Below are 22,351 nucleotides of genomic sequence, written 5' to 3'. Positions count from 1 at the left end.
TTCAACACATTGCCAACCACTGAGCCACCATACAGTGCTAACCACTGAGCTTCAACACAGTGCCAACCACTGAGCCACCGTACAGTGCTAACCACTGAGCTACCATTCAGTGCTAACCACTGAGCTTCAACACATTGCCAACCACTGAGCCACCATACAGTGCTAACCACTGAGCTTCAACACAGTGCCAACCACTGAGCCACCATACAGTGCTAACCACTGAGCTACCATACAGTGCTAACCACTGAGCTACCATACAGTGCTAACCAATGAGCTACTGTACAGTGCTAACCACTGAGCTACCATACAGGTCTAACCACTGAGCTACCATACAGTGCTAACCACTGTGCTACCATACAGTGCCAACCACTGAGCCACTATACAGTGCTAACCACTGAGCTACCATACAGTGCTAACCACTGAGCTACCATACAGTGCTAACCACTGTGCTACCATACAGTGCTAACCACTGAGCTACCATACAGTGCTAACCACTGAGCTTCAACACAGTGCCAACCACTGAGCCACCATGCAGTGCCAATCACTGAGCTATCATACAGTGCTAACCACTGAGCTACCATACAGTGCCTACAACTGAGCTACCATACAGTGCCTACAACTGAGCTACCATACAGTGCTAACCACTGCACTGAGGTACCATACAATGCTAACCACTGAGCTACCATACAGTGACAACCACTGACTCACCATACAGTGCTAACCACTGAGCTTCAATACAGTGCTAACCACTGAGCCACCATACAGTGCTAACCTCTGAGCTTCAATACAGTGCCAACCATTTAACTACCATACAATGCTAACCACTGAGCCACCATACAGTGCTAACCACTGAGCCACCATACAGTGCTAACCACTGAGCCACCATACAGTGCTAACCACTGAGCCACCATACAGTGCTAACCACTGAGCCACCATACAGTGCTAACCACTGAGCTTCAATACAGTGCTAGCCACTGACTCACCATACAGTGCTAACCACTGAGCTACCATACAGTGCTAACCACTGAGCTACCATACAGTTCTAACCACTAAGCTATCATACTGTCCTAACCACTGAGCTATCATACAGTCCTAACCACTGAACTACCGTACAGTGCTAACCAATGAGCTACCATACAGTGCTAACCACTGAGCCACAATACAGTGCTAACCACTGAGCCACAATACAGTGCTAACCACTGAGCCACCATACAGTGCTAACCACTGAGCCACAATACAGTGCAACCACTGAGCTACCATACAGTGCTAATCACTTAGCTACCATACAATGCTAACCTTCGAGTCACCATACAGTGCTATCCACTGAGCTACCACACAGGGCTAACCACTGAGCCACCATGCTCTGGGTGAAGCCTCTGGGTAAAACGTGGTGGACTCGTTTTCATATGTTGGTAGTTTAAAAAAAATGCAAACAATATCCTGGCTTTATCAAAGCATGATGAAGATACATGCTGAACCTCATACTCTTTATGACAGCTACAAATCTGAAATAACGGCTGGAAGTATTTATGTTGAGACTGCTCCAAATCCCTTCTACGCACCTTTTTATTTTTAATTTTAACATAAGAATGGTGACTGAATATTTCATAGTTATGAAATAGTATCAAACTGGAGAAATTTGTGGATATCACCTGCGCTGCTGTACAAATCACGATCCACACGGTTGTAAGAAAGAATTGACGGTTTATTCACTGACTCAGCGCGTTTCAAAGTCATTATGACTTCTTCTTCAGGTGATTTGTACAGCAGCGCTGGTGATATCCACAAATTTCTCCATTTTTATACTACGTTCTTTGGTCATCGGATCCTTTGACCAGTGGATCTGCAGCAGATGTCAACTCTGATGAGTTTCCACGCTCTAAAGTAAAGATTCGGATAAGACCCTATTTGCGCTTTTCTCTCCTACAGTATTTCTTACTATAGTTCTAAGATAAACTGATCGCTGTCTCAGATATACAATACTAGTTTCATTCATATTCCTAATGTAAAGCCTATGCACAATTTTTATTTTTAATTCATTTGTTTTTTAAATAAGAAGTTAAATAATTTTCTATATAGTCTTCATAGAAAATGTTAAAATGTTCTACCATATTGCTTTGGCATGTTGCCGATAAGTCCTTTATTTAGCTGAGTGCTATACAAAAATGTTACAAGTCCTTTAGAGCTCTTGATTCTTTCTCTTCTCAGCTGTACCTCCTTGTGGAGAGGAGAGAAAGTCTCTCAGAGAGTGTAGAGAAAATGATTAATAGAAAAAAAGGAAAGCACAAAAGAAGGAAATAAGTGCAGCATAGAAGCTGTGCAGAGAGATGAGCAGCATCCTGAATACACATAGACCTCACATCCAGCCTGTATTACTGGGAGGAACACTCCCACAAGAGAAAAATCTACAGATAGCATAAGACTGTAACTGCATATTGGAATTGTAGACTTAAACTCAGTACAATTTAGGTAACCACTAGCATATATCTAAAAAAAACTTTTTTTTTTTCATTGTAAAGATGTCCATAGCCTTTAAAGCTGTCAATTTATGGTTTCACCAACGGTCCACAGAAATTAATTTCCAGAATAAATGTGTTTTTTTTTTTTCAAAAGAAAAACTTGAGGCATCAAATGAAATTGCAATAAATGATTATGCAAATTCTTCAGACATGGGGCAGATCAAGATTAAGGCCAAGATTCATATGTACAAAACACTGGAGAAAGATGTGCCAAATTCATCAGGAGTTGTGTGTCACTCGCCACCACCAGAACAGAAACTGGAGTAAATTTATGTTGTAATGTATGCAATTTTTTTTTTTGCCATGAATTATGATAAATTTGTAGGCCATGCCTCTCTCAGCACAGCTATGCCCAATGAAAAAAGAAGAAATGGTAAGTGCCGACATAAAAAATGTCAAAAGTTACAACTTTTTTACCCAATAACAATGTCAGTAGAAAATGTTGACATTTCAACAGTTTTACATCCAGAAAACCAGCAAACACTACTTGATAATGGTTCCATAGCAGAATGCCGTCTCCGGTAAGGCACTTGAGCTGAGCTTGTCACTGGTGCAGTTTATCAGATTATCATCGCTGGTCTTGATGACGAGTCATGTTGGAGTCAGACATTTCTGAGTCATTATGTGGAGCTCGCCACCTCCTGATGAATTGGGAGCATTTCACAAGTGGCGAGTGCCTCCATGAACCTGATCAGAAATCTTCCTTCAGTCACTGAATAGACTAAAATTTCTGGCATAGGGAACACCACAGCTCGTCATGAATGAACCTAGCTGTAGCGTCTCACCCCGATTCCCGAAAAACTGGTGTGAAAACGCCAAGAGTTGCAACATTTTTGGTGCAACTCCGACTTGTTCAGAATTTTTGCACTTTTCAAAACAGAAGTCAAAATTCTGGCGAAATTGCTTTGATTAATCGTGGCCAATATAGATTCCACATACGTCATTGTACTAGACGCCTGAGCTCAGTGGCACACAGATCCTGTCATTCCATTGGAGAGTTGCAGGTGATTCATCAATGCTTTTACGCTAGAAAAATGTTCTAAATTCCTTTGAAAAGTCACAAATTTTTTGCATAACACAGAGTTGCAGGACAAGTTTGCAAATTTTCAGAGTCAAAACAAAAGAAAGTCAAAACTGCACGCTTATATATATAGATTGGAGGTCTCAGTGGACACAAGGGCGCACGTCCAAAACCAGGGAGCCCATCCTGGACAGTACCAAGACCAAAAAAACAAAAAGACAGCACCACAATGGATGGTGAAAAAATAGGAGCTTACATTTATTCTGCCTCCTGTAGCAACGTTTCGGTCAACAGACCTTGATAAAGGTCACCATCCATTGTGGCGCTGTCTCTTTGTTTTTTGAAGCTTGCAAATTTTGTCAATCTGAAGCGGCTGTACCAAAATGGGTGGAGCTTGGGAGGCGCGGAGGCAGGACTGGGTGTGGCTATTCCCGCTTATCAAATTCATTAAAAGCACTGGCGTTATTTACTCCTTAAATGCTACTCTGGTACCTGACTCTTAATGAATTCGGAGCATCATTCTCCAACATGTTAAATGCCATTTTTAATGACTTAGCCCCTCAGTGTGAAAGCAATTGGTAAGTCTCTAATATGGAAATACTTTTTTTCTATTAGGTTCATATGGATAAAGAACTCTATGTAATATCAGAGGCAATGGAGGTAGAGTATAGATTCATACTGGGCTGTAGACTCCACATCGTGGATCCAAATATCTGTGATATGGCTCTATGCAGGAGCCCTAAAGCTTTAATCCTTTGTTCACTTTAGTGCCTTTTATTTTTAAAAACAGAGCCCTTTGCTTAGCATTTTACGTGTTTTACGTTTGGAACTTCCAGGAAAGTTGCTATATTTTCTTTGCAAATAAAACACGGCCTGGACATGTTCTTTTAGGAATTAAAACATATTTAGAGGCTTGGCTCCATAGTCCATAAAATGCGCTAACTGGTATCAAATGTGCATGTGAAGTTCATTATCTCTAATGCTGTGCCAGAAAAACACTTTAAGCCAATGAAAACGCAGGAACCGGTTGTTAGAGACAGAATCAGTCTAAGTTTAGGAGAGATTTTTAAGAAAAAGTTATTTTACAGAGACTATAAAAAAAAAAACACCAGTAAATAATGAATGCACTGTCCTGACTTTTTTGGGGAGTAAATTGCCTTCGATGAAAATTAAAAATAGTATAAATACTTAAAAAAAAAATCTGCACTCTCATGATAGAATTGGGAGTATTAATTGGACCCAGTATTTCAACAGAATAAACCAACTAAATGGAACAAAACCAGCTGACTAATAAACTGGCCCCAATGTTCATCCGCTGCAATATTACTAAATGCGCCCACACAGTTAAAACTGAATGTGAAGTTTGATAGAATTCTCTCGATACCGGCAACATAGTAGAATTATGGTAAATAAAGCACTAAATGCGCTCATCTGGGGTCAGTGTCCAAATGTTTGAGAGGGGTATATTATGATTTATAATTCAGATAGGTCTGCTCAAAGTGTGACAAATCCTAGTGTCTCCTCATCCTCTGAACGGAGGCCCTCTGGGTGACAAGGTTGCTCGAAAAGTGAAAGCACAGGACTCACTGTTTTGTGATATCAAGCTATATTATAAAATATTCGACTTGGAAGGGACCTCTAGGGTCATCTTGTCCAACCCTCTGCTCAATGCATCTCAGACAGATGTCTGTCCCACATATGGAAAGTACATACGGACCCACTTTTTCCAACGCATTTCAGAAGATTTGTCCTCCTTTGTCAGGGTTCAAGAGCGTTTGGATAATAGCTGTTTAAATTGAAGCCTAGTCTTTTATTTAAACACAAATTATTTAGACGCTCCTCATACCTGATGAACGGGGCTGAATCATCTGAAACGCATTAAAAAAAAAAAGTGTGCCCATATGCATCCAGAGAAGCCTGTTTTCAAGTTAAACAGCCATTCTCTGGACACCTCTCATTCCTGACAAAGGAAGATGAATCTTCTGAAACGCGTTGGTAAATTGTGTCCATATGTACTTTTTGTACAAAGCATGACATCGTAGAAGCTAGTAGAGAGTCCTGGATTTTAACTTTCAGTGCGTTATCAACGAGAGCACGTCAGGTTCGCAACGTGATAAAATGTGGTAACATGGCAGCAGATAAGCATTGACCAGTTAGTGAACTGATTCCGTAGTCAGGTTATGGGTATATAGGCTTGTTTAAAGGGAATCTGTTACCCCAAAATGTGCCTATAAGCTAAGGCTACCGCCATCAGGGGCTTATCTACAGCATTCTGTAATGCTGATGTAACTTGCAAGATAAGAAAAACACGTAATATTATACTCACCCAGGGGCGGTCCCGGTCCGGACCGGTGGGTGTCGCGGTCCGGGTCCAGCGCCTCCCATCTTCATATGATGACATCCTCTTCTTTTCTTCCTGCCTCAGCTCCGGCGCAGGCGTACTTTGTCTGCCCTGTTGAGGGCAGAGCAAAGTACTGCAGTGCGCAGGCGCTGGGAAAGGTCAGAGAGGCCCAGCACCTGCGCACTACAATACTTTGCTCTGCCCTCAACAGGGCAAAGTACGCCTGTGCAGCAGCCGCGGCAGGAAGAATAGAAGAGGACGTCATCACATGAAAATGGGAGGCGCTGGACCCGCACCGCGACACCCACCGGACCGGGACCGCCCCTGGGTGAGTATAATATAACCTGTTTTTTTTATCTTACAGGTTACATCGGAGGCTTTTCTACTGCATTACAGAATGCTGTAGATAAGCCCCTGATGCCGGTGGCCTTAGCTTATAGGCAAATTTTGGGGTGACAGATTCCCTTTAAGTTCCATTGAGAAATTCTGTCCTACTCCTTCTCCCACTTTTTATATGTGAGCATAGAATTTTATAGTTTTATTTATATAACTTTTTTTCAGTGCCTTGGGCAGAAATCTCAGCTATCTAGAGCTGTTACAGATGTTCTGTGTTTTGTACATTAGCACCAGTGACTCCAATGTTGTATATATATCAGTTGTACCTATTGTCAGAGTTATTTTTGTATACGATACAGTGCTTAGCATAAGTGAGTACACCCCCTTTGGAAAAAAAAAATGCTTTAACTCCTTTACATCCTTGGATGTATCCATACATCCAGGCTGGGAAGTACTTCCCGACCTTTGATGTATGCATATGACCAGGCGATTTTGCGCCACAGGAGCTGCGCACACACAGTCGCCACCAGGTGTTCAGCTGACATGACAGCTGATACCCGGCACTCACTGCAATTTAACCCTCTATATGCTGCAATTAATATCAATCCCAGCATTTAGAAGACAGGCAGAGAGAGGGGGCTCTCACTGCCCTCCCATTGGCGTCCCCGCATCATCATTGCAAGGGGCCGATCGCTGCGCTGGTTAGATCATGCGTAGTGCATTTTAAGTACAATCAGAGTGCTGAAAAGTGAAAGTCCCATAGTGGGACTAAGTAAAAAAGTCAAGTAAGGATAAAAAAATTGTAAATATATTTTTTTGAAAATCACAACATATTAAAAAATAAAAGTATATTGTACCCATAAATAAATATTTTTTATGAAAAAAAAAATTATGCACATTTGGTATCGCTGCGTCCGGAACGACCCGACCTATATAACCCTTCAGTGATCACCTTAAAAAAAGTAAATAAAAAGTGAGACAAAAAACTATGTTTTTTCATTATACTGCCGAACAAAAAAGGGAATAAAGCGCGATCAAAAAGACAATTGTAAATAAAAATGGTATAGCTGAAAACGTCTTGTCCCGCAAAGAGCAAGCTGCCATGCAGCTCCATCAGCCAAAAACTAAAAAAGTTATAGCTCTCAGTATAAAGCGATGCAGAAATAATTATTTTTTTCTACAAAATAGTTTTTGTGTAAAAGTGGCAAAGCTGTAATCCTACTGACCGAAAGAATAAAGCTGCCTTATAATTTTACCACACGCGGAACAGCATGAAAACCCCCCCAAGAATTACTGAATTACTGTTTTTTTATTCATTCTGCCTCCCAATAATTGGAATAAGTGATCAAAAGATGTCATGTGCCCGAAAATGGTGCCATTAGAAACATCAACTCATCGTCCCGCAAAAAACAAGCCCTCACATGACTCTGTCAGATGAAATATGGAAAAATTATAGCTATCAAAATATGGCAATGTTTTTGCAATAAAAAGTGTTAATTAGTGTGTGACAGCAGCCAAACATAAAAACCTGATATAAATCTGGTATCGCTGTAATGGCACCAACCCGAGGAATAAAATTGTCTAGTCGCTTATTCCGCACGAGGAATGGCGTCAAAAATAAATAAAACCAATTCTTCACCTGCTGTTAATTTTTTCATTCTACCTCTCAAAGATCTCAGTGAGGCTCAGCTCACATTTATCCTGCGCTCTACGCTGTGTGCTTACACCGGAGTTTCCGTGTAATTCTCTGAAAAACGTTATTCAGACGGAAGCCTCGGCAAAAGATTCTGTTAATGGAAATATTGGGTGGTTCCACGTTTCTGGTAGCACAAAGGCTCTGGAAAAGCGCTATAACTCCTCGCCCCACAAAAGAAATTGAGCAAATTCTGCACTCCCAAATCCCCCCTAACTTCTAAGCACCACAGTTTTTCTAAACCACTGTTGGTGTCAACATGTTTGGCATTTCTGAAGCGATGAGAGCCTGCCTAATTTACAGGTACATGTCTCCAGAAGCATGAGCTGGGCACCACAACGTACTGAGCACTACAACATACTGGTCACTACAACGTACTGGTCATTACAATGTTAGTTTGCAATTTTCACTCAGCAACATTCACTGCTGCTTGTCTCTGGAAAACACCCATGGCTTCAAAATCATCACTACACCTGTAGATAAATTCCCAAAGGGATATAATTTCCAAAATGGGGTCACTTGAGGGGTTCTTCTGCTCTTCTAACATTTAGGTCTTCTGTTTATAGAGTCATTGATCGTTACATAGGTTGAAAAATTACCTAGGTCCATCAAGTTCAACTTTTATCCACCAACTATTCATTTTGTCACTAAATTAACTATAACCCGCAATGTTTTTTGTATTGAGGAAATCATTCAGCCCTTTTTAAAAAGCTATAAGTTATAGTGTCTGCCATTACTACCTCTTGTGGTCGGGCATTCCTCATTCTGACTGCTCTAACTGTAAAGAACCCTTTCCTATTTAGCTGTCGGAATCGACTTTCTTCCACTCGTAATGAGCACTCCTTCTCCTAAGTATGGTCCTTGAATGGAATAAGTTATTTGCCAGTCCTTTGTACTGACCACACATATATTTATACATGTAAATAAGATCCCCACCTAGAGGTCTTTTTTCTAAGCTAAACAAGCCCAACTTTTCCAACCTCTCATCATATGAGAGACCTTCCATCCCTTGTAATAATCTAGTTGCCCGCATTTGAACTGACTCTTAATTTCTGAATATCTTTATTTTTTATGTGGAGCTCAAAACTGGATTCCATACTCTAGATGTGGCCTCACATGATGAGTCTGTAAACTATTGTAGCAAAATCTGCACTACAGGATGCAAATAGCGCTCCTTCCCTCCTGAGTCTAACCGTGTGGCTTAGCGGTACTGTACAGCCACATATGGAGTATTTTTACAATCAGTAGAAATTGTAGGACACATATATATATATTTTTTTTTAGTTATAAGTACCCTGTCTACATGATTCATTAAGATATATGACCATATAGAAGACGTTCCTCTACCTAGGTCTCCAAAAAGAAAGTTTTGCTGTAAGAGCATTGGAGCTAATAAATTGCTATCTTTTGGACCGCCAATCATGAATGCATTCCATCTGAAAGTCACAAAAGTCCAGTCACAAAATAATAGGAGATGTTTGGTTAGACAAATGATTGCCATTTTTTTGTGAGGATGCCAGAAGAGAAATCTGTGGCCAAAAGTGTTTTTCTCTGAAAGGTATCAATCGTCACCCACAAGGCGTCAGATAGAAGATGTGCATTCAGTTGCGGCATAATCCTTTTTTGTCACCCAACCTAGATTGTTATGCCTTTTACATTATGATTTTCATGTCATGACCACATGTACCATATGGTTCTCGAGGAAAAGCTCTATATGGTGCCATATGGACCTGTATCCCAGTCTAATCCTACTTGTAATTATTTGGAAGCACAAATGGAATGTACAAATGTCAAGATTAAAATGGGGCCTCCGCCTGTTGCAGATTGATGGATTTGCGTATGGTTTTTTTTCCTGACCTTTTTAGATGTTCCTTATTTCAGGTAGAATAGTGAATGGGAACGGCGCAGCAATTTGAATTCCTCCTTTTAGTTTGCAGAAAATTGCCCTTCTCTATGTGCCAGCCGTCTGTCATCGATATCATCTGTAGTATCTGTAGTCTCAACCTGGATGTACGACTCTTCCAGAAGAATTTAATGAGCCATCTGGTAATATTTTTCAATCTTTTGTACAGAATCTTCAGAAAGAGGATAAAACCATCATGTTTTCTTTGGATCACAAGCCGAAATGTTTACTTCTGTGCCTCAAGACTGTGTCATTAACACTTCAGACATATTTTCTGCTGAGCGCAATCTTCACACACATTTTCTAAGGGAAGCGATGGCATGACATCAAAACCGACACAAAATAGACTCTAGTGCTGTCAGATTGCATCGTATGCTATTGTCTATGATGTCTAATGTTGGCGTTACAAACCTGAAGAATGAATGCACAGCAGGAAAAAGTTGTTGTATCAGTGAAACTTTATTGTGACAAATCATTTGCAAGTTACAAAGGGTTGGGGGGGGGGTAGAAATAATTTTATATGATGTCAAACATTTGTGAAACCCATATTCAGAAATGTATGCATATGAACAGATTCAACAAAGGATATTAAAGAAGTACTCCCTCCAAAGTTTGCATCCTCCTAACCCCTTAAGCCCCAAGGGTGGTTTGTACGTTAATGACCGGGCCAGTTTTTACAATTCTGACCACTGTCCCTTTATGAGGTTATAACTCTGGAACGCTGCAACGGATCCCGGTGATTCTGACATTGTTTTCTCGAGACATATTGTACTTCATGATAGTGGTAAAATTTATTTGATATTACCTGCGTTTATTTGTGAAAAAAACGGAAATTTGGCGATAATTTTGAAGATTTCGCAATTTTCCAAATTTGAATTTTTATACAATTAAATCACAGAGACATGTCACACAAAATACTTAATAAGTAACATTTCCCACTTGTCTACTTTACATCAGCACAATTTTGGAACAAAATTTTCTTTTTGTTAGGGAGTTATAAGGGTTAAAAGTTGACCAGCAATTTCTCATTTTTACAACACCATTTATTTTTAGGGACCACATTTCATTTGAAGTCATTTTGAGGGATCTATATGATAGAAAATAGCCAAGTGTGACACCATTCTAAAAACTGCACCCCTCAAGGACCTCAAAACCACATTCAAGAAGTTTATTAACCCTTCAGGTGTTTCACAGGAAGTTTTGGAATGTTTAAATAAAAATGAACATTTAACTTTTTTTCACTAAAAATTTACTTCAGCTCCAATTTGTTTTATTTTACCAAGGGTAACAGGAGAAAATGGACCCCAAAAGTTGCTGTACAATTTGTCCTGAGTACGCCAATACCCCATTTGTGGGGGTAAACCACTGTTTGGGCGCATGGCAGAGCTCAGAAGCGAAGGAGCGCCATTTGACTTTTCAATGCAAAATTGACTTGAATTGAGATGGGACGCCATGTTGCGTTTGGAGAGCCCCTGATGTGCCTAAACATTGAAACCCCCCACAAGTGACACCATTTTGGAAAGTAGACCCCATAAGGAACTTATCTAGATGTGTAGTGAGCACTTTGACCCACCAAGTGCTTCACAGAAGTTTATAATGCAGAGCCGTAAAAATAAAAAATCATATTTTTTCACAAAAATGATCTTTTCGTCCCCAATTTTTTATTTTCCCAAGGGTAAGAGAAGAAATTGGACCCCAAAAGTTGTTGTCCAATTTGTCTTGAGTACGCTGATACCCCATATGTGGGGGGAACCACCGTTTGTGCGCATGGCAGAGCTCGTAAGGGAAGGAGCGTCATTTGGAATGCAGACTTAGATGGATTTGTCTGCAGGCGTCACATTGCGTTTGCAGAGACCCTAATGTACCTAAACAGTAGAAACCCCCCACAAGTGACCCCATATTGGAAACTAGACCCCCCAAGGAACTTATCTAGATGTGTTGTGAGAGCTTTGAACGCCCAAGTGTTTCACTACAGTTTATAATGGAGAGCCGTGAAAATAAAACATCCTTTTTTTTCCACAAAAATTATTTTTTAGCCCCTAGTTTTGTATTTTCCCAAGGGTAACAGGAGAAATTGGACAACAAAAGTTGTTGTCCAATGTGTCCAGAGTACGCTGATACCCCATATGTTGGGGAAATCCCTGTTTGGGCGCACGGGAGAGCTTGGAAGGGAAGGAGCACTGTTTTACTTTTTCAACGCAGAATTGGCTGGAATTGAGATCGGACGCCATGTCGCGTTTGGAGAGCCCCTGATGTGCCTAAACAGTGGAAACCCCCCAATTATAACTGAAACCCTAATCCAAACACATCCCTAACCCTAATCCCAACGGTAACCCTAACCACACCCCTAACCCTTACACACCCCTAACCCTAATCCCAACCCTGTTCCCAACCGTAAATGTAATCCAAACCCTAACCCTAACTTTAGCCCCAACCCTACCCCTAATTTTAGCCCCAACCCTAACTGTAGCCTTAACCCTAACCCTAACCCTAATGGGAAAATGGAAATAAATAGGTTTTTTAAATTTTTTAATTTTTCTCTAACTAAGGGGCTGATGAAGGGGGGTTTGATTTACTTTTATAGCGGGTTTTTTAGGGGATTGTTATGCTTGGCAGCCGTCACACACTGAAATACGCTTTTTATTGCAAAAAATATTTTTTGCGTTACATTTTGAGAGCTATAATTTTTCCATATTTTGGTCCACAGAGTCATGTGAGGTCTTGTTTTTTGCAGGACGAGTTGACGTTTTTATTGGTAACATTTTCGGGCATGTGACAATTTTTGATCGCTTTTTATTCCAATTTTTTGTGAGGCAGAATGACCAAAAACCAGCTATTCATGAATTTGTTTTGGGGGAGGCGTTTATACCGTTCCGCATTTGGTAAAATGTATAAAGCAGTTTTATTCTTCGGGTCAGTGCGATTACAGCGATACCTCACTTATATCATTTTTTTATGTTTTGCCGCTTTTATACGATAAAAACTGTTTTTTAGAAAAAATAATTATTTTAGCATCGCTTTATTCTGTGGACTATAACTTTTTTATTTTTTCGCTGATGATGCTGTATGGGGGCTTGTTTTTTGCGGGGGACAAGATGATGTTTTCGGCGGTACCAAGGTTATTTATATCCGTCTTTTTGATCGCATGTTATTCCACTTTTTGTTTGGCGGTGTAATAATAAAGCGTTGTTTTTTGCCTCGTTTTTTTTTTTTTTACGGTGTTCACTGAAGGGGTTAACTAGTGGGACAGTTTTATAGGTCGGGTCGTTACGGACGCGGCGATACTAAATATGTGTACTTTTATTGTTTTTTTTATTTAGATAAAGAAATGTATTTATAGGAGCAATATATATATATACATATATATTTTATAAACAAATATTGGAACAGCATCCAAAAAAAATACCTTAACGTAGTGCAGAGCTCTCCCAGCCAGTAGTCCAATGACCTCCAAATAATATAAACAAAAAAAGGAAAAGCAGCACACAAAATAATAAAAAAGTGGACTTTATTGCCTGAACGGCGTGGCAATGTTTCGGATACAAAATCCTTTTTCAATATATACATTTTAGGAATTTTTTTTAATTTTTTTTTACACGTGAATATTTTTTTTTTTTACACTATAACATTGCCCTGGGGGGTGGGGGGGGGTGCATCATGTTATAGTGTAAGATCGCTGATCTGACACTTTGCTGTGCACTGTGTCAGATCAGCGATCTGACGTGCACTCCTGCAGGTTTACCAGCGCTTGCTCTGAGCAAGCGCTGGTAAGCCACCTCCCTACAGGACCCGGATGCAGCCCTGCGGCCATTTTGGATCTGGGCCTGCTGCAGGGAGGAGGAGGTAAGAGACCCTCGGAGCAACGCGATCACATCGCGTTGCTCCGGGGGTCTCAGGGAAGCACGCAGGGAGCCCCCTCCCTGCGCGATGTTTCCCTATACCGTCGGAACACTGCGATCATGTTTGATCGCAATGTGCCGGGGGTTAATGTGCCGTGACCACTCCTGGCACATAGTGCCGGATGTCAACTGCGATAGTCAGCTGACACCCGGCTGCGATTGGCCGCGCTCCCCCTGTGAGCGCGGCCGATCGCTATGACGTACCATCCCGTCAGTGGTTATACGGGCCCACCCCACCTCGACGGGATAGTACATCACATGTCAGAAAGGGGTTAATATATTGCAGTCATCAGATTATATAGCACTGTGTACTTACAATTGCTCATTTTGCCTTTCTACTCAGTTAATTCTTCCCTTGTCCATTAGATCTATGACATCACGTTGTTAAAACTGACTATGAATCCTTCTAAGGCTAAGCTCTTGGTAGAAACAGGAACTTTGTGCAGCAGGCCTTCATGGTAAAATAGCTGCTAGGAAACCACTGCTAAGGACAGGCAACAAGCAGAAGAGACTTGTTTGGGCTAAAGAACACAAGGAATGGACATTAGACCAGTGGAAATCTGTGCTTTGGTCTGATGAGTCCAAATTTGAGATCTTTGGTTCCAACCACCGTGTCTTTGTGCAACACAGAAAAGGTGAAACGATGGACTCTACATGCCTGGTTCCCACCGTGAAGCAAGGAGGAGGTGTGATGATGCGGGGGTGCTTTGCTGGTGATACTGTTGGAGATTTATTCAAAATTGAAGGCATATTGAACCAGCATGGCTACCACAGCATCTTGCAGCGGCATGCTATTCCATCCGGTTTGCGTTTAGTTGGACCATCATTTATTTTTCAACAGGACAATGACCCCAAACACACCTCCAGGCTGTGTAAGGGCTATTTGACCAAGAAGGAGAGTGATGGGGTGCTACGCCAGATGACCTGGCCTCCGCAGTCTCCAGACCTGAACCCAATCGAGATGGTTTGGGGTGAGCTGGACCGCAGAGTGAAGGCAAAAGGGCCAACAAGTGCTAAGCATCTCTGGGAACTCCTTCAAGATTGTTGGAAGACCATTCCCGGTGACTACCTCTTGAAGCTCATCAAGAGAATGCCAAGAGTGTGCAAAGCAGTCATCAAAGCAAAAGGAGGCTACTTTGGAAAATCTAGAATATATGACATATTTTCAGTTGTTTCACACTTTTTTGTTAAGTATATAATTCCACATGTGTTTATTCATAGTTTTGATGCCTTCAGTGTGAATGTACAATTTTCATAGTCATGAAAATACAGAAAATTCTTTAAATGCGAAGGTGTGTCCAAACTTTTGGTCTGTACTGTATATAGAGAGGTAAAGAACATCAGTCTTTATTACATAACAACATTACATGCAGCCATAATAAAAAGAGAATGAAACAGTGAGTCACTCAAATGGAATGGTCGACACGACACAGGAGGTGAAATTGTCCATATTATAAAAAAACTAATATTTACATATTAATTATTTTTAAAATACATATCCCAAAACTTGCTATATAAGCGGAATCAAAAGTATATATAAAGAGAGCAGACTAGGTTGAGTTGTGTGCAAATGTAGATAGAAATTTCCATTAATGGGATAATAGTAAAGGTATATTATTTATGCCAAATCCTCCCGTGAGAGTGACTTTCACCCCAACGTGCGTTTCGGTGCTAGCCATCTTCCAGGTGTTGTGTGACTTTAGCTAAAGCTCCTCTGTTAAACTATGCATAAGACAGTCAGTATAAAAATCTAATTTGTAGCTGGTGAATCATAGCCATCTTGCTGCACATGAAGTATTTGCAACAAAGACGCCAGACTATAACAATAATGCCTATGGGGTGCTACCCGAGTCACGATCATGTGGTAAAATACATATGTTCCATAAACAAAAGTAAAATAAAGATAAAAATTATAGGACAACAATTTCGTCAAATCTGTCATCTATAAGTTACAGAGTGTGAAATGTTAAAAATGCTCCCAGATCCATATCCCAGCATGGTATCCAATTTCCCATCTGAGATAAACCAGTCAGTGAAACAAATATTCATCAGGTAAGTATGAACATTCTGACATCTAGGATGTCTGTGTGAGTATAAACTGAAGTCAAACAATGAATAACATATAAAAAAGAATAAATCAAAAAGGATAGATTCTAATCTTAAGAGGTGACACTAGGGAGGAGATGATCAGAGATATAGGCAAAACTAAGGGTTTGTTGTGTCTGCTAAAGGCTATGAGTATATCTAGTGGGAGATTCAGATTAACAATGTAGAAGCAGCTATGTCCTCTTCCTTTGGACTATGAGTATATCTAGTGGAAGACTCAGATTAACGATGTAGAAACAGCTATGTCCTCATCCTTTGGGCTATGAGTATATCTAGTGGGAGATTCAGATTAACAATGTAGAAGCAGCTATGTCCTCTTCCTTTGGGCTAAGAGTATATCTAGTGGTAGATTCAGATTAACAATGTAGAAGCAGCTATGTCCTCTTCCTTTGGGCTATGAGTATATCTAGTGGAAGACTCAGATTAACCATGTAGAAGCAGCTATGTCCTCTTCCTTTGGGCTATGAGTATATCTAGTGGGAGATTCAGACTAACAATGTAGAAGCAGCTATGTCCTCTTCCTTTGGGCTATGAGTATATCTAGTGGTAGATTCAGATTAACAATGTAGAAGCAGCTATGTCCTCTTCCTTTGGGCTATGAGTATATCTAGTGGAAGACTCAGATTAACCATGTAGAAGCAGCTATGTCCTCTTCTTCTTCTGCTGAGTTGCATTATACACAGGGACATCTCATTACATGGCTAATAAATAGTAATATTTGAATAAGTTTTCAATAGCCAATTCGACACTCTATACCCTTACCCATCTTCTGTTATTTGCTCTGCCGACGGTCACTGCAAGGTACCGAGTATTAACTCCTATTCTTTAGAGCAGTGCAGCTCTGTTCAATATTCACAGTTGATGGGGTGGACTGCCAGGATCTGATACGTTCAGTTATGATCCCCTTCCTGCGATTCACTGATGTTTATCTTAAAAATACACATAATAGAACTTCTTTCTCCTTCCGTTATTTGATCCGGCGTTGAACGTCTTGGAAAAGTGCCAGGTGTCTACTTTCAGAAAATATATGGGTATGGCGGTCTAATACGATTTTTAAAAATGATAGGTTATTTTTAGTTTGTCAAAAATGTGAAAACTGTCCTTGTCAGGGTTAAATCTATCACATGCACTCAGTATAAGTCAGACAGTCTCTGCACGGGAAAGTAGTTTGGTGATGTTCTGTAACTTGACAATTTTTCAATTAATTTTCCTTTAATGGGATATTATTTTGCAGGAGCACATTGCATATATTAGCTCAGTCAGGATTCTTCTACAGTAAACTGTTTTATAATGAAATTTTCCCAGAGTAATGCCTGCCTTCAATTAGCTTACTAAATATCAAGTCACAAAGTGCCTGCTCTGGTTGTTTTTTTTTACTCGGCTCATCTTGTGAGGATTCACGTCCTTATGGATGAACGCTTTTATGCTGATTTCTTTCTTGTCTCCTTAATGGAGTCACTCGGAAATGTAGAAAGGACTATAGATGTTTGTCCTGTTACGTTACACCATATATATTTATTTTTTTTCCTATTTAGGATGATTTCCTGCCTTTATATTATGTATATATGACTCATTATACACGAGTTACTTTGTGATAATATCTCGTTTTATTACTTTTACTTTAAAAGCCCTTTAGTCCATTATTAAATTATAGATCTTGGGAGATTATACAATTTTCTGAAAAGATGGACAATATTAGAAAACGTACAGAAGGAGAGGAGTAAGAGGAGAGCCAAAATATCCCCCTTCATTTTTAAAAGGGGTGATAACAGGAGGAAAAGTCCCTTTTGCTGCTCCTGGGGTCACTCTACTGTCTCATCTTTCTTTCTGTTTCCATTTACAGCTTTCACCCATTCTTTATATTAAAAATAAGGTGTCTTAATTTCATATACCGTATTTTACGCTTTGTAAGACGCACTTTATTTCCCCCAAATTTGGGGGGGAAATGTGGGTGCGTCTAACAAAGCGGATATACCGCTTACCATTACAGGCTGGGATGAGGGGGTGTCCGCCGCTGCTACCGCCCACCGCCGCTGTCGCCCGCCGCCGCTGTCACCCGCCGCCACTGCCGGGGTTGTCCGCTGCTGCCCCGGGTGATGCTGGAGGCTCCGGTGCTGCGGGGGGCTCTGGCGACATTTTGTGAAAGACCAGAGCCCCCCGGCAGTTCGTCCATGCGTTCTAGTATGACTAACTCCTGGAAAATGGCCGCCGGAATCTCGGGCGATGAGATTTCAGCACTGAGATCTCATCTCTCGAGATTCCGGCGGCCATTTTCCCGGAGTCAGTCATACAGGAATGCATGGACGAACTGCTGGGGGCTCTGGTCTTTCACAAAATGTTGCCAGAGCCCCCCGCAGCACCGGAGACAGCCCTGGAGACAGCCCTGCAGCACTGGAGACAGCCCTGCAGCACCACAGCCCCCTGTAGTACCAGAGCCCCCTGCAGCACCAGAGCCCCCTGCAGCACCAGAGCCCCCTGCAGCACCCCTCATCCCAGCCTGCAGCACAGCAGCCCCCATGCAGCACCGAAGCCCCCCTGCAGACCCCATCATCCCAGCCTGCAGCAATGCTCCACTCCTGCCTCCAGCAACGACCCTGGGACCCTGATCCACCGCAGCCACAACCCCTGGTAAGCAATAAGACGCATGGATTATAAGAAGCCCCCTCAATTTATTAAAAAAAAGTTTTTTCCTATTTTTCTCCTCAAAATGTGGGCTGCGTCTTATAATCCGGAGCGTCTTACAAAGCGAAAAATACGGTAATTTCCTAAATTGGTTATTCCCGCTTTATTTTCTTTTGGGAGTGTTTAAGATTCCCGATTATTTCTTGCCGTTCTAGAATAGAAGCAATTGCCAGTTTGTCATCATTTTCGGAATATTTGATGATAGATTGTAGCAGTTGTATTGTGTTGCTGTTGTATTGTTATTCATAGTTTAATAGCTTCAAGGTTGAAAAAAGACAAAAGTCCATCAATTTCAACCTATAGCCTAACATGTCACATCCAGAGGAAGGCAAAAGCCCCATGAGGCAGATGCTAATTGCCTCATCTTAGAGGAAATCTGTCACCGGGTTTTTGCTATCCCATCTGAGAACAACATAATATCGGGGCAGTGACCCTGATTCCAGTGATGTGTCACTTATTGGGCGGCTTGATATCATTTTGATAAAATCCCTCTTTTATCTGCTGCCAATCTAGCAGTGCTCTAAAATGCTGAGCTCTATATAACCCCGCCCACATAACTGATTGGCTGCTTTCTGCCTATGTGCAGTGTACGCAGAAAGCTGCCAATCAGTGGCGGGGGCGGGGTTATACAGAGCTCATGAATATGGAGGACTATATGGCAGTAGGTTTAATAGTCCTCTAGTGATAATCTCCTGCTGATAAAACATTGATTATATCAGAACTACACTAATTACAGCCCTGGCTGGACAGACATCTGTCGGAGATGGTTTAGTGAATCGTGCATTGAGCAGGGGGTTGCACACGATGACCCTGGAGGTCCCATGCAACGCTAACATTCTATGATACTTCACTGGAATCAGGGTCTCTGTCTCTACTTTATGCTGTTCTCAGTGTTAGATGGCAAAAATCTAGTGGCAGATTGCCTTTTAGGGAAAAATTCCTTCCAGACTCCAAATATGTCAATCATTTCAGATTTTCTGGATTAACAGCCCATCACAGAATCTACTTCCCATACCCTGTAACAGTAGCACCTGTAAGGCTGGTTTCACACTTGCGTTTTTATCTGCATGCGTTTTTTAAAAAACGCATGTGTGAAAAAACGCATGTAATCGCGGCAAAACGCCGCGTTTTTTAGACGCATGCGTTTTTTTTTTCCCCATGAAAAAATCAACTAGAAAATCCACTAATAGTAGAATTAACTAGGGTTAGGGTTAGGGGTAGCTTTTTATTAGAAGAATGTCCTGGTCACCGTAACCCTAACCCTACCCCTAACCCCTAAACGTAACTGAAATACGTGGCACTGAAATACGTGGCACTGAAGTACGTGGCACTGAAATACGTGGTACGTGGCACTGAAATACGTGGCACTGAAATACGTGGTACGTGGCACTGAAATACGTGGTACGTGGCACTGAAATACGTGGTACGTGGCACTGAAATACGTGGCACTGAAATACGTGGCACTGAAATACGTGGTACGTGGCACTGAAATACGTGGCACTGAAATACGTGGTACGTGGCACTGAAATACGTGGCACTGAAATACGTGGCACTGAAATACGTGATACGTGGCACTGAAATACGTGATACGTGGCACTGAAATACGTGGTACGTGGCACTGAAATATGTGGTACGTGGCACTGAAATACGTGGCACTGAAATACGTGGTACGTGGCACTGAAATACGTGGTACGTGGCACTGAAATACGTGGCACTGAAATACGTGGTACGTGGCACTGAAATACGTGACACTGAAATACGTGGTACGTGGCACTTAAATACGTGGCACTTAAATACGTGGCACTATGACTGTCAGAAAATGTTCATTAAACGGTTAGGGGTGAGGTTAGGGGTAGAGTTAGGGTTAGGGTTTGGATCCCTTTTATCACCTTGATGGTGGTGGGTGGCTTTTCAGTCTGTTTTCTGGGTTTTTTCTATAAAAACGCATGCGTTTTTAACGCAAACAAACGCATGTGCTTAAAAACGCATGCGTTTACATAGACAGCAATGCATTTTTTTGCCGCGAAAAAACGCATGCGTTTTTTCGCGGCAAAAAAAACGCGCAAAAAAATACTACAGGTTGCATTTTTGAAAATGAACGCATGCAGAAAAAAAAACGCATGCGTTTGAAAACGCGACCAAACGCAAACAAAAAAAACGCATGCGTTTTCAATGTTAAATATAGGGGGAAAAACGCATGCGTTTTTTGTGCAAAAAACGCTGCAGACAAAAACGCAAGTGTGAAACCAGCCTTACCTGTAATATTATATATATCATGTGGTTGTTAAATGTATTCAGATGAGCAGACCACTATTTCTCTTGCAGCCCGCACACAGGATGGCAGGATTATGAGAGCGGTGTCCCGAAGATCCCCACAGCCTGCATTACAATTGAAGATGCTGAACTCATGGCCCGACTGGCCGCCCGCGGGGTTAGAATTGTTGTCAGTCTCCATATGGGAGCGGTCCAGCATCCAGATGCCGATTCATTCAATACAGTGGCCGAAATTGTTGGGAGCAAATATCCGGAGCAGGTATGTGAGTAGGCGAGGAATACAAAAGTCGGATCTCGCGGTCTGCGGTCTCATCTTCTTTGCAGAAAAAGTTTTATTTTTCGCCTGATAACAAAATTTTGGATGCAACTTTTAACTCCTCAGTTTGATATTATATCTGATACATAAAATATCCGACAGCTACATTTACAGTTCTGTACAACCCCTGAGATGTACATATTCATAGCGTTTGGGGTCTTACAACCACAGACCTCCGATTCATACAGAGTCATTGGGAAAGAATAGGAGCCACGTTTCAACGCCATTTTGGCACCTCACCGGTGTGGTCTGCCTTCATTGTAGGTACACCACTGGTTGTCTTCTTTTTGTCGAAGAAAATCTCTGTAATACAGGAGCGTACACCAGCTCCATATGGCAGCATTGGATAATTTGGATACATAGTGGTGCAATACAGGCACTGTGCACACAGATCTATCATGTGCATGAGGTCTATGCATAGTCTTCTCCTTTTTGTTCTATATGTAAGAATAGTTTCCATTAATTCAATATTAATTTGGAATTTAAACCTGAGATAAGGCTAACATCACGTTTCCTTCTGATCTAGCAGGCTGCCATTTACATCTGTTAGCCAGCATAAGTACATGTGGGGATTCCCTAGCAACCAGGCAACCCCCACATGTTCTTATGCTGGCTAACAGATGTCAATCATTCAGCTGAGGCGAAGAAAACTAAATCTCTGAGCACTAAAAAATACTCGGAGGTCACCCGAGAGGGCTCGGGAAATCTCGAGTAACGAGTATATTCGCTCATCACTAAAAACTATGCTACATTTCTAATTGGAGGTGTTTGCTAATATTATTATTATTACACCTACTACATATCGGGATCTCAGAGATGGGAAAACCGCTTTAAGTCTATTGTGTTCAACCTATAGCCAAACGGGTTAATTCAGAAGAAGTCAAGAACCCCGTGGGGCAGAGACTAATAGCTCAATATTAAGGGAAATATTCCTTCCTGACGCCATCTACCATGGAGTAATATATACAAAATAAAAATACAGATCCGAAGAGAAAAGAGGGAATATTAGGAAATGTCCTTCCATGGATGTATGGAGGAGGTGGGTGATCGGAGGACCAAAGCTCGTTTTTTCTTAACTGTTCAAAACTGAGTATAATGACAACTTTCTTCCCCCAATTACAGCAGAAAGAACGCTGCTCAAATAAGTGAAGTTCTGTACAACTGTTGCAAAACATATACAGTCTTAATAGAGCCTGCCTTTGGGGACATTTGTTTCCTTACTTAAATGCATGCAATTGGGGCTAAAGAAAACAATTTTTGT

General features: G+C 41.3%; 1 protein-coding gene across 3 annotated transcripts in view; it reads left to right on the top strand.

Moving 5' to 3' along the window:
* The window catches only part of CPQ (carboxypeptidase Q), a 606,939-nt gene that overhangs the window by 196,547 nt on the left and 388,041 nt on the right, over positions 1 to 22,351 (top strand). For all 3 annotated transcript variants that reach the window (XM_077270925.1, XM_077270926.1, XM_077270927.1), the window contains exon 4: positions 20,826 to 21,033. In XM_077270925.1, coding sequence (XP_077127040.1) covers positions 20,826 to 21,033 — 208 coding nt within the window. The remainder of the gene's footprint in view (positions 1 to 20,825; positions 21,034 to 22,351) is intronic.

The sequence above is a fragment of the Ranitomeya variabilis genome, chromosome 6 (assembly GCF_051348905.1).
Source record: "Ranitomeya variabilis isolate aRanVar5 chromosome 6, aRanVar5.hap1, whole genome shotgun sequence".
NCBI classification, from domain to species: Eukaryota; Metazoa; Chordata; class Amphibia; order Anura; family Dendrobatidae; genus Ranitomeya; species Ranitomeya variabilis.
Note: the sequence above shows the minus strand (reverse complement) of the source record. Positions and strands in the feature narration are given on the sequence as shown.